The 11,294-nt window shown below is 47.8% G+C and overlaps 1 protein-coding gene across 1 annotated transcript in view; it reads right to left on the bottom strand.

The window, feature by feature from the left end:
- Positions 1 to 4,849: 4,849 nt before the first annotated feature.
- Positions 4,850 to 11,294, bottom strand: part of grik4 (glutamate receptor, ionotropic, kainate 4) — a 150,038-nt gene continuing 143,593 nt past the window's right edge. The window contains 3 exon segments of the mRNA XM_062520910.1: positions 4,850 to 5,248; positions 8,304 to 8,422; positions 10,019 to 10,147. Coding sequence (XP_062376894.1) covers positions 4,850 to 5,248; positions 8,304 to 8,422; positions 10,019 to 10,147 — 647 coding nt within the window.

Consider the following 11,294-nt stretch of genomic DNA (forward strand, 5'->3'; position numbering starts at 1 on the left):
GAGCTATTTACACCCTGTGAAGTAACAACAAAAATATTTTGTTCGCGTGCTAACCCTGGCAGGACTATCTTGGCAGGAGATGGCCTACTTAAGTCCTAAATCTAACCATTTAGGATGTAGTTGTAGCAGAGATGTGATTGGGTTACTACTCTGTGATCCAAGGTTCGAATCTCAGTTGAGGTGATGCCTTTTTTTTGCATGCCAAAGTACGAATGACTCTCTCTTTTCTTAGATGACGTTACCTCGCGGCAAATAAGAGTTTGTGCTTTTTGAACCTGTCAAAGATCGACTAGTTTTATTTCAGTTATGAGTACAGTTGAGTAGAAGTAGGCTTCAGTAGTTGTGAGTACAAAGGTTTCTTGGTGTTTTGAGCCCCCAACGTTGTCTTCAAGGCAGCGCTGCCTGGAAGGCGCTGGGGTTAGGCATGGGTCAAGGTTAGGGTTAGGGTTAGGAGTAGGATTAAGTGCCTTTAAGTCAACAGTGGCAGCGCTGCCTGGAAGACAACTCAGAAAACAACACTTTGAACTAGCTTGCCTTTGATCAAGCTACCACATGACCAATCATTAGCCTAATATTTGTATAATCACTTCCATACATTGCAAGTAGGCCTAACCCAGACATGGCGAAACAGCTAAAAACTGTTAAAAACGAAATTACTGTAGAGCTGGTAAATACACATGCCTATTGACAGTGTACATGGATTTTAGACATTGGGTGTAAATAGCATTGTTTATTATAGACACTATTTACACCCTGGTGTAAATAGTAATGTTCATAATTTGTACCCAGGTGCAAATAGCATCTGCCATTTCAAAATGTATTTTTCGAAGGTAGAGTAGTACACAAGAAACATGAAAAAAGAAACAGAAAAAAACATGGTAAAAAGACAATCATTAATTTGACAGGACCATGTAAAAAAAGACCAAGGTGTTCCTTATGACCACACATGCTGATATTAAGCGGAAGCAATCTTAGTTGTATCTATCAACCTCTCTGTTCTAAAGCGGGTGAATAAAGTTGAACTATTTGTGGGTTCCGGAACCGGAACCAAACTAGGCTTACACCACAGCATTCCATTTCAGCTGCTCAAGTCTGCGCCACACTGGTCCAGCCTGCATCTCCACCCACTGAGACTAATGCACTGGTCATACTTTACACCATGCAAGAGATGTAATAACTGTAAGCATCAATGGAGCCAGCCATGCAGCAATAGCCTCCAATACTAAGGCTGCCTTCAATGGCAGCAGCAGCAGCTTAAAGCAGCTCTAGTCTGCCATAACCAAGCCTAAACCAGCATGTCATCTACATAAATACAGCCACCACACATATCCGCAGTTTTCTGACTGAGACTAATGCAGCGGCACACTCTGCTGAAGCAGCACGACTCAGGTGGAGAGGCCTCATAGGGACATTACAATTCGATTAAGAAGATGCCATGTTGCTCAGCCGCCATGACAGTGAGTTGCTGGAGGAAAAACTGCTGAGTCATTCCATCTTTCAGTCTCAAAAGGTGGTGTCTTTTTTTCCTCTTCTCTGCAATGAATACAGAGGAAAAGATATCACCAGCAGCACAGATGGAAAGATATAAGAAGGTAAAAAAAAAAACACAGGATCTTGGAACATCTGACATCATGACATGGAATTGAAATGACAAGGTGAGAAAGTAGAAGCACAGGATTCGTCTGTGCTTCGACAGAACTGATGTAGTTATTATTAGTTACAGTCACTTCCCATCCGAACACTGCTCTTCTGAAGTGACTCATTTCACTTCATCTGATTAAGTCTGGGCCACCCTGGAGAGAACTGCTACTGTGTGTGAAAGGTCCAGTATTCAATTATAGGCAGCGCATTCAACTGATGAGCACCTTTGACCACAACTCAAAGAGACTCAATTCCTCACAATTACTCACAGGTCACCTAATTCAGGAGGAATTCGCTTAACTGCTTTAAGCGTCTTTCCGTTCCCGCTCCTCTGTAGGCCGGAGTGAGAGAGAGTGTGTGTGTGTGTGTGTGTGTGCACAGTTCTATTTCTGGGATGTGCGTGTAGGTGTTTCTGTATGCTTACATTTTGTATAACAGTCACCATAATCACATAGCTTGAAGCATGTCTGTTTCGTCACACATGCATACACACACAGACAAAATACCGCACCTCCCCCTCCCCCACCACCACACACACACACACACACACACAGACAAAATTAGAACACACAGCTAGTGAAGCATAGAATGAATTAGAGTCTTGGTAGAACAAAGCACACTATCATTTATTAACTGGTACTCACACCATTTGGAAATAGAATACTGAAGTCTTCAGGGTCCAGAAATAAAAATCACACAGAATCTTTGAAAACTTAACACTTGAGGAGAAAGAAAAATATTTTCAATTGGAGATGACTAACTGTGGAAACTGAGGGTGGTGGTGTGGTTAAGGTAACAGCAACACTCTGCCTCCAGGTAGTGTTTTCTCTCTTTTTTTGGTTGATGAACTACCTGTCCAAGCCTTTTTTCCCCTTCTTTTTCCTGTGGTGGTCTGAAAACTCGGTCCGGCGCAGAGAAAACAGAGGGCCAGGCAGCTGGACACCAGCGTAACGAGGGCTTTTTGACAGTGGTGGTCAGAGGGAGAAATACTGTAAGGCATCGAGAAAATAAATAACCTCCTCCGCACGGGCCTGTGCCGGGACCCACCGGACACACAGACTCAGCAGCACTGAAACCGGACACGGGGCTGATGTATGGCGCCTCTCAACACAAACTCCAAAATGTGCTTTGGCCTTGAACACAGATGGGGAAAGTATAACGCAAGGAAGACACACACAGCACACACACGCCCACACACACCTATGCACGCAAGTGCACACACACACACACACACACACACACACACCCACACACACACACACACACACCCATGCACGCAAGCAAACACACACACACACACACACACACACACACACACACACACACACACACACACACACACACACACACACACACACACACGTATACACACAGAAGCAAAGTTCCAAAGGGAAAAACAAAAACCTTTAAAGTGGCTCACTATAATCTCTCTCAAGAAATGCCCTTCCTTGCTGCAGCTGTGTGTGTGTACAGTATGTGTGTATGTGGGTGGGTGTGTGTGTCTATGAACAGATGCATTATGTGTGCAAAACCGAGGGCTCTTCATACCGGGGGGAGAGTCAGCTGAAGAGCCCTCGCCCTTTTATCAGACCTGCACATCGACGCGTCGAAACGTTTAATCTCCGCTTAAGGACTCTGGCCTCGCCATTCGCCGCCGCCGCCGCCCGCCGCAGACCGTCCTCTCCCGAGCGAAGAGCGTTTGACCTACAGGATGAATCATCCAGTGTCCCCTCTTGTTCCAAGATAGCCCTGGGTAGTCATCTTGCTACTGCACACGCCCGATTACCCGACTACGGGACCCCCCGCAGAAGGGGAAAAAAAGGCGGAGGATGGAGAAGCGCTGGTCTGACCACAGCGGGGCGTTACGGATGGATGTGAGCATGTTAAAGGGATTGGATGTACTGAGACTGGCCCCGGCGGGCCTTGAAGCGAAACGGAAATAGAATAGTGGTAAACTTGGCATGGGAGCTACTGTGTCACTTTGTGCAAAGGCATTAGTGTCGGCCTTTCAACAAGGAGTGAATCTAGCACGGCTGGGCGAGAGCGACTATGTGAGGAAATGCAGAGTTTGGCACATCTGAGGAGGATGAGAAGCGTGTGAGCGATTCAGGTGCTTCTTTGATCACCACTGCACTTGAAGTGTTGCTTTCTGGGCAAAAGTTTTTAAAAAATGGCAAAACTTTTTAAAATCATTTCTTTTTTTAGCAAATCATCCATTCGGCACCACCTTTAGACCTTCTGACATGCATCGCCATCCTCCGTAGTATCTCTAAAACATTTTTCATGAAGAATATCACAATTGTCATTTTCTAAAAAAAAACAAAAAAAACAAACAAGTCTGTGTGTCTTTGTTTTCTTTGTGGTTCTCTTGTTCAAGGCCATAAAATCTCAGCCTTCTTTAAAAAATAGATGGGCATTTTTGAAGATGGCACTGGACTTAAAAGTCTTTACAGCTTCATATCTGCAGCATGGTGAACTGAACACATCTCAAGCGGAGACTCATTCAGTCCTGTGCGAAACAAAAACCAACAACAAAAAAAAACAACAACAAAAAACTCATAACTCAAATATAACTCTCTCAGTAAAAGTGGGGGTATACTATAGTAATAGAACAATAGTAATGTTGGTATCACAAAAAAAGGAAGAAATAATTTAAAAATAAATCGACACAATCAAAAGACAAATTTACTGCATAGTACAATGCCCTTCCAAAAAACAAGCCTGGAGTCAGGTTTGACGAAGCGACACAAGGGAAAGGAGTCTGCGGAAAGACTATCCTCCTGTCGCTGCACATATATCCCACAATCCTCCAGGGTCTGTGCTGCGGTCTCCATACAGATATCCCGCACAGGAGTGCCGTAGCGCAAGAGTATATCCACTAGAAGGGTGCGCTCCTGCGGTGCGACGGTGCTGCGTTTAAGATAACAGCGGCGCTCCGCGGAGGTCCTGTCTCTCCAGCTTGAACCAGCCAGCACTGTAGCAACAACGACGACGACTACATAACGGCCCCGCTCCACTGCTCCAGCATGGGCTCAGTCTCCAGTTTGGGGCAGAACTGTGAACGTTTGTGTGCATGTGTATGTGTGGATGTAGGTGTGTGTTTCCACGTGTGTGTGTGTGTGTGTGTGTGTGTGTGTTTGAGTGAGCATGTGAGGGTGTGTCTGTGTGTGTGTGTGTGTGTGTGTGTGTGTGTGTGTGTGTCGTGTTGTTATTCAGGTTCGCTGCTGTTGGTGGTCTTCTCCCACTCTAAGCTCTCCTCGCTGTGGGCCGGAGAGACGCCGGGCCCGGGCCGCTGCACGCGGAGCCCCTGGAACCGCCGGCACTCGGGGCAGATGCGGATGTGGCTGCAGCCGCGGGCCACCAGGGCGGCCTCCTGCGCCAGTCTGTGGGAGAGGGGCTCGGGCAGGCCCGTGCCCGCGCACAGCTTGCCGTTGCTCAGGCTGGCGGCGGCGGCGGCGGCGGCGGCGGCGCGCGCCCGTCGCTCGTCCATGGGCAGCGGGCGCGGCCGGAGCATGCTGGAGCCGCGGCGGCGGCGGAGCTGCTGCAGGCTGTCTCGGCACAGGACGATGCCCTGGAGCTCACGGAGCATCTCCTCACACACCGACAGCTGCAGAGAGAGAGAGAGAGAGAGAGAGAGAGAGAGAGAGAGAGAGAGAGAGAGAGAGAGAGAAGGAAGGAAGGAGGGAGGGAGAGACAGACAGAGAGAGAGAGAGAAAGAGACAGACAGGAGGGAGATAGGAGAGAGAGGGAGAGAGAGATGAAAGGAGGGAGGGAGGTAAGGAGGAGAGAAGAGGAGAGGGAGAGAGAATAAGAGAGGAGAGACAAGATAGAGAGAATAGGGGAAGAGAGAGAGGTGAAAGTTGGGAGGGAGGTAAGGAGGAGAGAAGAGGAGATGGAGAGAATAAGGAGATAAAAGACAGAGAGAGAGGAGGGAGAGAAAGACAGAGAGGTGGAGAGAGCAAGTAAGCAACAGAGAGGGAGAGAGAAGAGATTAAAGACAGAAGAGGGGGATAGAGTTAGTATGCCAGAAAGGGAAGAAAGAAAGAGTGCGGAGGGACAGGAAGAGAGAGAGAGAGAGGGAGAGAGAAAACAGAGGCCAGGAGTCTCACTGATACACTGCACTGAACACACTGCATGCTGTCTTCTCCTCCACACCAAAGAATAACATCAAGGTCACTACCACATCTTTCATGTGCATGGACATACAGTACAGAGACACACTTTCATTTTTAGAATTTTAGAAGTTCTCCACAAAACATGGTTCTATGGTTCAGAGTTGAGAAGTTTATAGAGCACAGCAAGACTGAGAAAAGTCAGGAGAAATAAACACATACCACCATACCCGTGGGGGTTATAGACTAATTATTTAGCTGGGGTTATAAGAGGTAAAACTGGAGACATATTTCGGTTTTTGGAAGTGAATTAATAAAGTGTTTTTCTTGAATGGAGACGTATTCGGTGGATAAAGCTGCTAATAACTAAACTCAAACAACATCTGAGAGAACATCTGTCTCAGGAATTATCTCCCGTTTCATGGAAGCTTGTTCAGAACAAGACATGTCTGAATAATCACTGTAAGACTGAACTGATTTATTTATTACCATGCTTATTTATTTACTCTTTAAACAAATTATTTTGGAAATCTGAAAAGATGAATCTGATAAATGGAAATGTTTAATGACTAAGTTCCGCTTGACAAAAGAAGAGTTTGATTTGAGATATGCTCTTCAGGTGCTGCCACACCAAATGACCAGAAGTCCCCAACCGCAACATCTGCTGCCCGATGACGACTTTACGCTCTTGAGGGTTCGTTACCACATAACGACCCAAGCGGCGTCCAATCCAGCAATGTCCCCCCATCCCCCATCTTTGTCTTTATCCCCCTCTCTCTCTCTCTCTCTCTCTCTCTCTCTCTCTCTCTCTCTCTCTCTCTGTGTCCCTGTCGCATTACTCTGGTGTGAGGACAGCGAGAGCTGCACACTGACGCAACTCTGCCTGCACGGCCTGTGTGATAGGCTGGTGGCAGACGGCTGATATGATTGGTATGCGCTGCGCTGCTCTTTGCTTCATGTGTGTGTGTGAGTGTGTGTGTGTGTGTGAGTGTGAGTGTGCCATGTCCCTGCAGAGCGGAGTGTGAATTGGCGAGGCTTCACTGCGGCAGGGGAAATCAAAGTGACAGCGCGGACTCGGACGAGTCAGAGAGGGGAGCGCGCGAGTACAAAGAGCACGACGTTAATCACACACGCACACACACGCACACACACGCACACACACGCGCACACACACACACACACACACACACACACACACACACACACACACACACACACACACACACACACACACACACACACACACACACACACACACACACACACACACACACACACACACACACACACACACATAGAGTGAGGCACTAATCACACAAAGCACAGAGCAATTAGGGCTGCATCAGGGAGCTACACTGCACTCGCTGCCTGTCTGTCTGACTCCTGTCTGTCTGCCTGACTGCTGCCTGTCTGTCTGACTGCTGTCTGTCTGTCTGACTGCTGCCTGTCTGTCTGACTGCTGTAATGCCATCTAACAGGCAGCAGCAGCTCCAATGCCACACAGGCCCTTTGAAGGCTAAACTGGACAAGAGAATTCAATGTACACAATGTACACAAGCTATCACACTCTTTCACACACATACTGTATATACACACATGAACGCAAACACACAGATTCACACATACACAGGTACACACACAGATACACAGACACAGACACAAACACACGCACACACGCGCACACACACACACACACACACACACACACACACACACACACACAAAACAGTGTGATAGTGACTGAGAAAGTGACATACTTTAGACATGTGAACAACACCACAGATGATGTGAAACACACAAGATACAGAACACACACACAACAACACACACAAATGGACACAGCACAAATGGACACCCAGTTATTGTATTCCCCGCCCCGGAAATGACCACATTAGCTACACAGTTTGACTGGGACATGCTCAAGGTTTATTTATTAGCAAAAAATCACAGTGTTTTAGAAAGACAATCCTCTTTGAAACATCAGCGATACTATATAGGCTATATCATATAAAAAACAAGACACTATGAGTAAAATACATAAGAAATATGCACCATCATTCATATCAACATTCATGTTCCAAATGCAGCGAGGTTCCCTGGGCGGAAGGTGGAACCTCTCTACGAAACACAACAACACGCAAAGACACATACTTAACAAACAAAAGCAAAAGCCACCTGTGATGACAGTCTAGACAGGCCTACTTAGGCATCGTTAGCATCAGGTATGCGAGGTATTCTCTTTGAAGGTTTTTTTCTCTTTTGTCTTTGTGCTTTAAGGTGTCTAGGTTGGCTGGTCAAGGCTGACAGAGAGAGGAGGGGGGGCGGGGAGGCGGTGTATATATATATAAATATATATATATACCCCCCACCCTTTGCTCCTCTTCCTCCTCCTCCTCCTCCTCACATCCTCCTGTGTCGGTGGGAGTGGAATTGGAGGCGGGGGTGGGGACGGGGGCGGGGGTAGGACAGGGAGCGGGAGCGCGAGCGCCCCCCGGTGGCGCTGGGACAGAGGGACACAAAGCAGACGCAGGTTAGGTAGGCGTCTCTCACCTCAGTGCCCGGCATGCGGCGCAGCATCCACACAAACTCCAGCACGGCCATGAAGATGGCCACCAGCAAGCCACACACCAGCACCACGAAGATCCCGCCGATGTTCTCCATGCCCAGCCCTGCACCATGGAGACGGAGAGAGAGAGGGAGGGAGAGAGGGAGAGGGAGAGAGAGAGGGAGAGAGAGAGAGAGAGAGAGATGGAGGTGAAGAGGTACAGGATGAGAAAGAGAGGGGCAGAAAGGGAAGAGCAGTGAAAGAGATGGAGAAGACAGAGAGGGAGGGAGAGAGGGAGAGAGGGAGAGAGAGAAGGAGATGGAGGTGAAGAGGTAAAGGATAAGAAAGAGAGGGGCAGAAAGGGAAGAGCAGTGAAAGAGATGGAGAAGCCAGAGAGGGAGGGAGAGAGAGGAGAGAGAGAGAGAAGGAGATGGAGGTGAAGAGGTAAAGGATGACAAAGAGAGGGGGAGAAAGGGAAGAGCAGTGAAAGAGATGGAGAAGACAGAGAGGGAAGGAGAGAGGGAGAGAGAGGGAGAGAGAGGGAGAGAGAGAAGGAGATGGAGGTGAAGAGGTCAAGGATGAAAAAGAGAGGGGGAGAAAGGGAAGAGCAGGGAAAGAGATGGAGAAGACAGAGAGGGAGGGAGAGAGAGAGGGGGTGGAGGGGGAGAGGGGGAGAGATGGAGAGGTAAAGGAGAAAAAGAGAGAGGGATAGAGAGAAGAACAGTGAAAGAGATGGAGAAGACAGAGAGAGAGAGAGAGGGAGGGAGAGAAGGGCAAAAGGGAGGGGGAGATGGAGAAGTAAAGGAGAGATAGATAGAGGGATAATAGAAAGGAAGAGGGAGAGAGTGAGAAAGAGAAGATGGAGAGAGAGGGATAGATAGATGGATAGAGAGAGGGATGTACGAGAGAGAGTGGTGAGGTGGGAAGATACAGAAGTGAGGAGGAACGACGAGGAAGGGATCGAGAGAGGAGGGATAATGAGCAAGGGACAAGGAGAGAAGAGAAGACAATACGATGGAAAGACAGACAGACAAAGGGGCAGACAAACAGATAGATATATTGAGACAGGAGGAGAGCAAGAGGATTAGAGAGCAATAGCAGACAGACACAAAGGCCAGGCAGCCCAAGTACAGTAGGCCCCTAACAGCACAGCGCATCTGGGCTCTACTGCACCAAGCCCAGCAGAGTGCTCCAGATCCACTCACACAGCACAGCTCCATCACATCGTGTGTGTGTTTGTGTGTGGGTATGAGAGAGAGAGAGAGGGAGAGAGAGAGTGAGAGAGTGTATGTGTGTGTGTGTGTGTGTGTGTGTGTGTGTGTGTGTGTGTGTGTGTGTGTGTGTGTGTGTGTGTGTGTGTGTGTGTGTGTGTGTGTGTGTGTGTGTGTGTGAGTGAGTGAGTGAGTGAGTGAGTGAGTGAGTGAGTGAGAGAGATAGAGATGGAGATAGAGTTTGTTTTGAATAGTTTTGTTTTGCTGTTCTACTTGTGCTTTGGCAACACTGCTAATAAAGCAACCTTGAATCAAATTGAATTGATAGAGAGAGAGAGAGAGAGAGAGAGAGAGAGAGAGAGAGAGAGAGAGAGAGAGAGAGAGAGAGAGAGAGAGAGAGAGAGAGAGAGAGAGAGAGAGAGAGAGAAGCTTTCACGTATAACTTTCAAGTAACTTGTCAATTCTGCACTCCCACCACCAGGCTGGAGTAGGGGTCATAGGTCACTGACCTTTGGCTCGATGGTCCTCCTCCTTTGGACACTTGCCTCCGTCCCACCACTTCCGCTTGAGGATCTCCAGACGGTTCTCCTCCTGCAGCTTCAGGATGGCCAGGTCAAACTCGTCCCGGTACACCGACCCTGGAGAGAGACGCAAACACACACACACACACACACACACACACACACACACACACACACACACACACACACACACACACACACACACACACACAAACACCAGGTCAGGTCAATCCTCTCCAAGAATATTAACCTTGGGATGACATCAGGTGATCAGCACACACAAATCTTCATTTGAGCACATTATTCTAAAGTCTGCTATGGAATCAAATGACAAACGATTGGTTTCACAGACCAGTAGTACACAGTGACTCCCTGAAGGAAGCAATGCACATTCACTTGCTTGGCAAAGGCAACTAATTCTTATGGAAAAGGACCTGCTATCACATGATATCAACTCAAAGTCACTCCAGTAAAGCGCCACTGGCCCGGTTCTGACCAAAACTACTAAAGCTGGCACTGAGATCTTAACAGCATCAGGCCAAACTCGGATCGATACACATGCCAATAAATCCACCACAGGGTCATATCTCCCTGGACTTCAAATGGACTCTGGTATCACATAACATCAGGTCAAACCCAGACCCACCCAATAAGCACATCAATAAACTCCTGGATGTTTAAAAAAAACAAAAAAAAAAAAAACGTGTGAGGTCATGTCATCCTGGAAAAAAACCTGAAAGAAGGTCAAACTCAGAATCGATTCAATAAGGGCATCAATCAAGATGTCCTGGAATCAACAACAACAAAAAAAACACACCAGGTCATCTTAGCAGGGAAAGCAGTCTGCGGTATCACCCAACACAAGGTCAACCTCATTGCTGCGCGCTGACCCTGAGAGAGTGGACATCTAACAGTGCTGACCAGAGCTGTCAGAAATACGCTGAGGTCTAACACACTGCTGACAGGAGCAACTCAGGACCTTCACACACACTCACACACACACACACACACACACACACACACACACACACACACACACGCATGCATGCCTACACACACACACACACACACACACACACACACACACACACACGCATGCATGCATACACACACACACACACACACACACACACACACGGACAGATGCACACACGCATGCATGCATGCATTCACACACACACACACACACACACACACACACACACACACACACACACACACACACACACCATCAGAGTGGTCCTAGAGCAGCATCAGCAGGATA

This window comes from Sardina pilchardus, chromosome 19, assembly GCF_963854185.1.
Source record: "Sardina pilchardus chromosome 19, fSarPil1.1, whole genome shotgun sequence".
Classification (NCBI taxonomy): Eukaryota; Metazoa; Chordata; class Actinopteri; order Clupeiformes; family Clupeidae; genus Sardina; species Sardina pilchardus.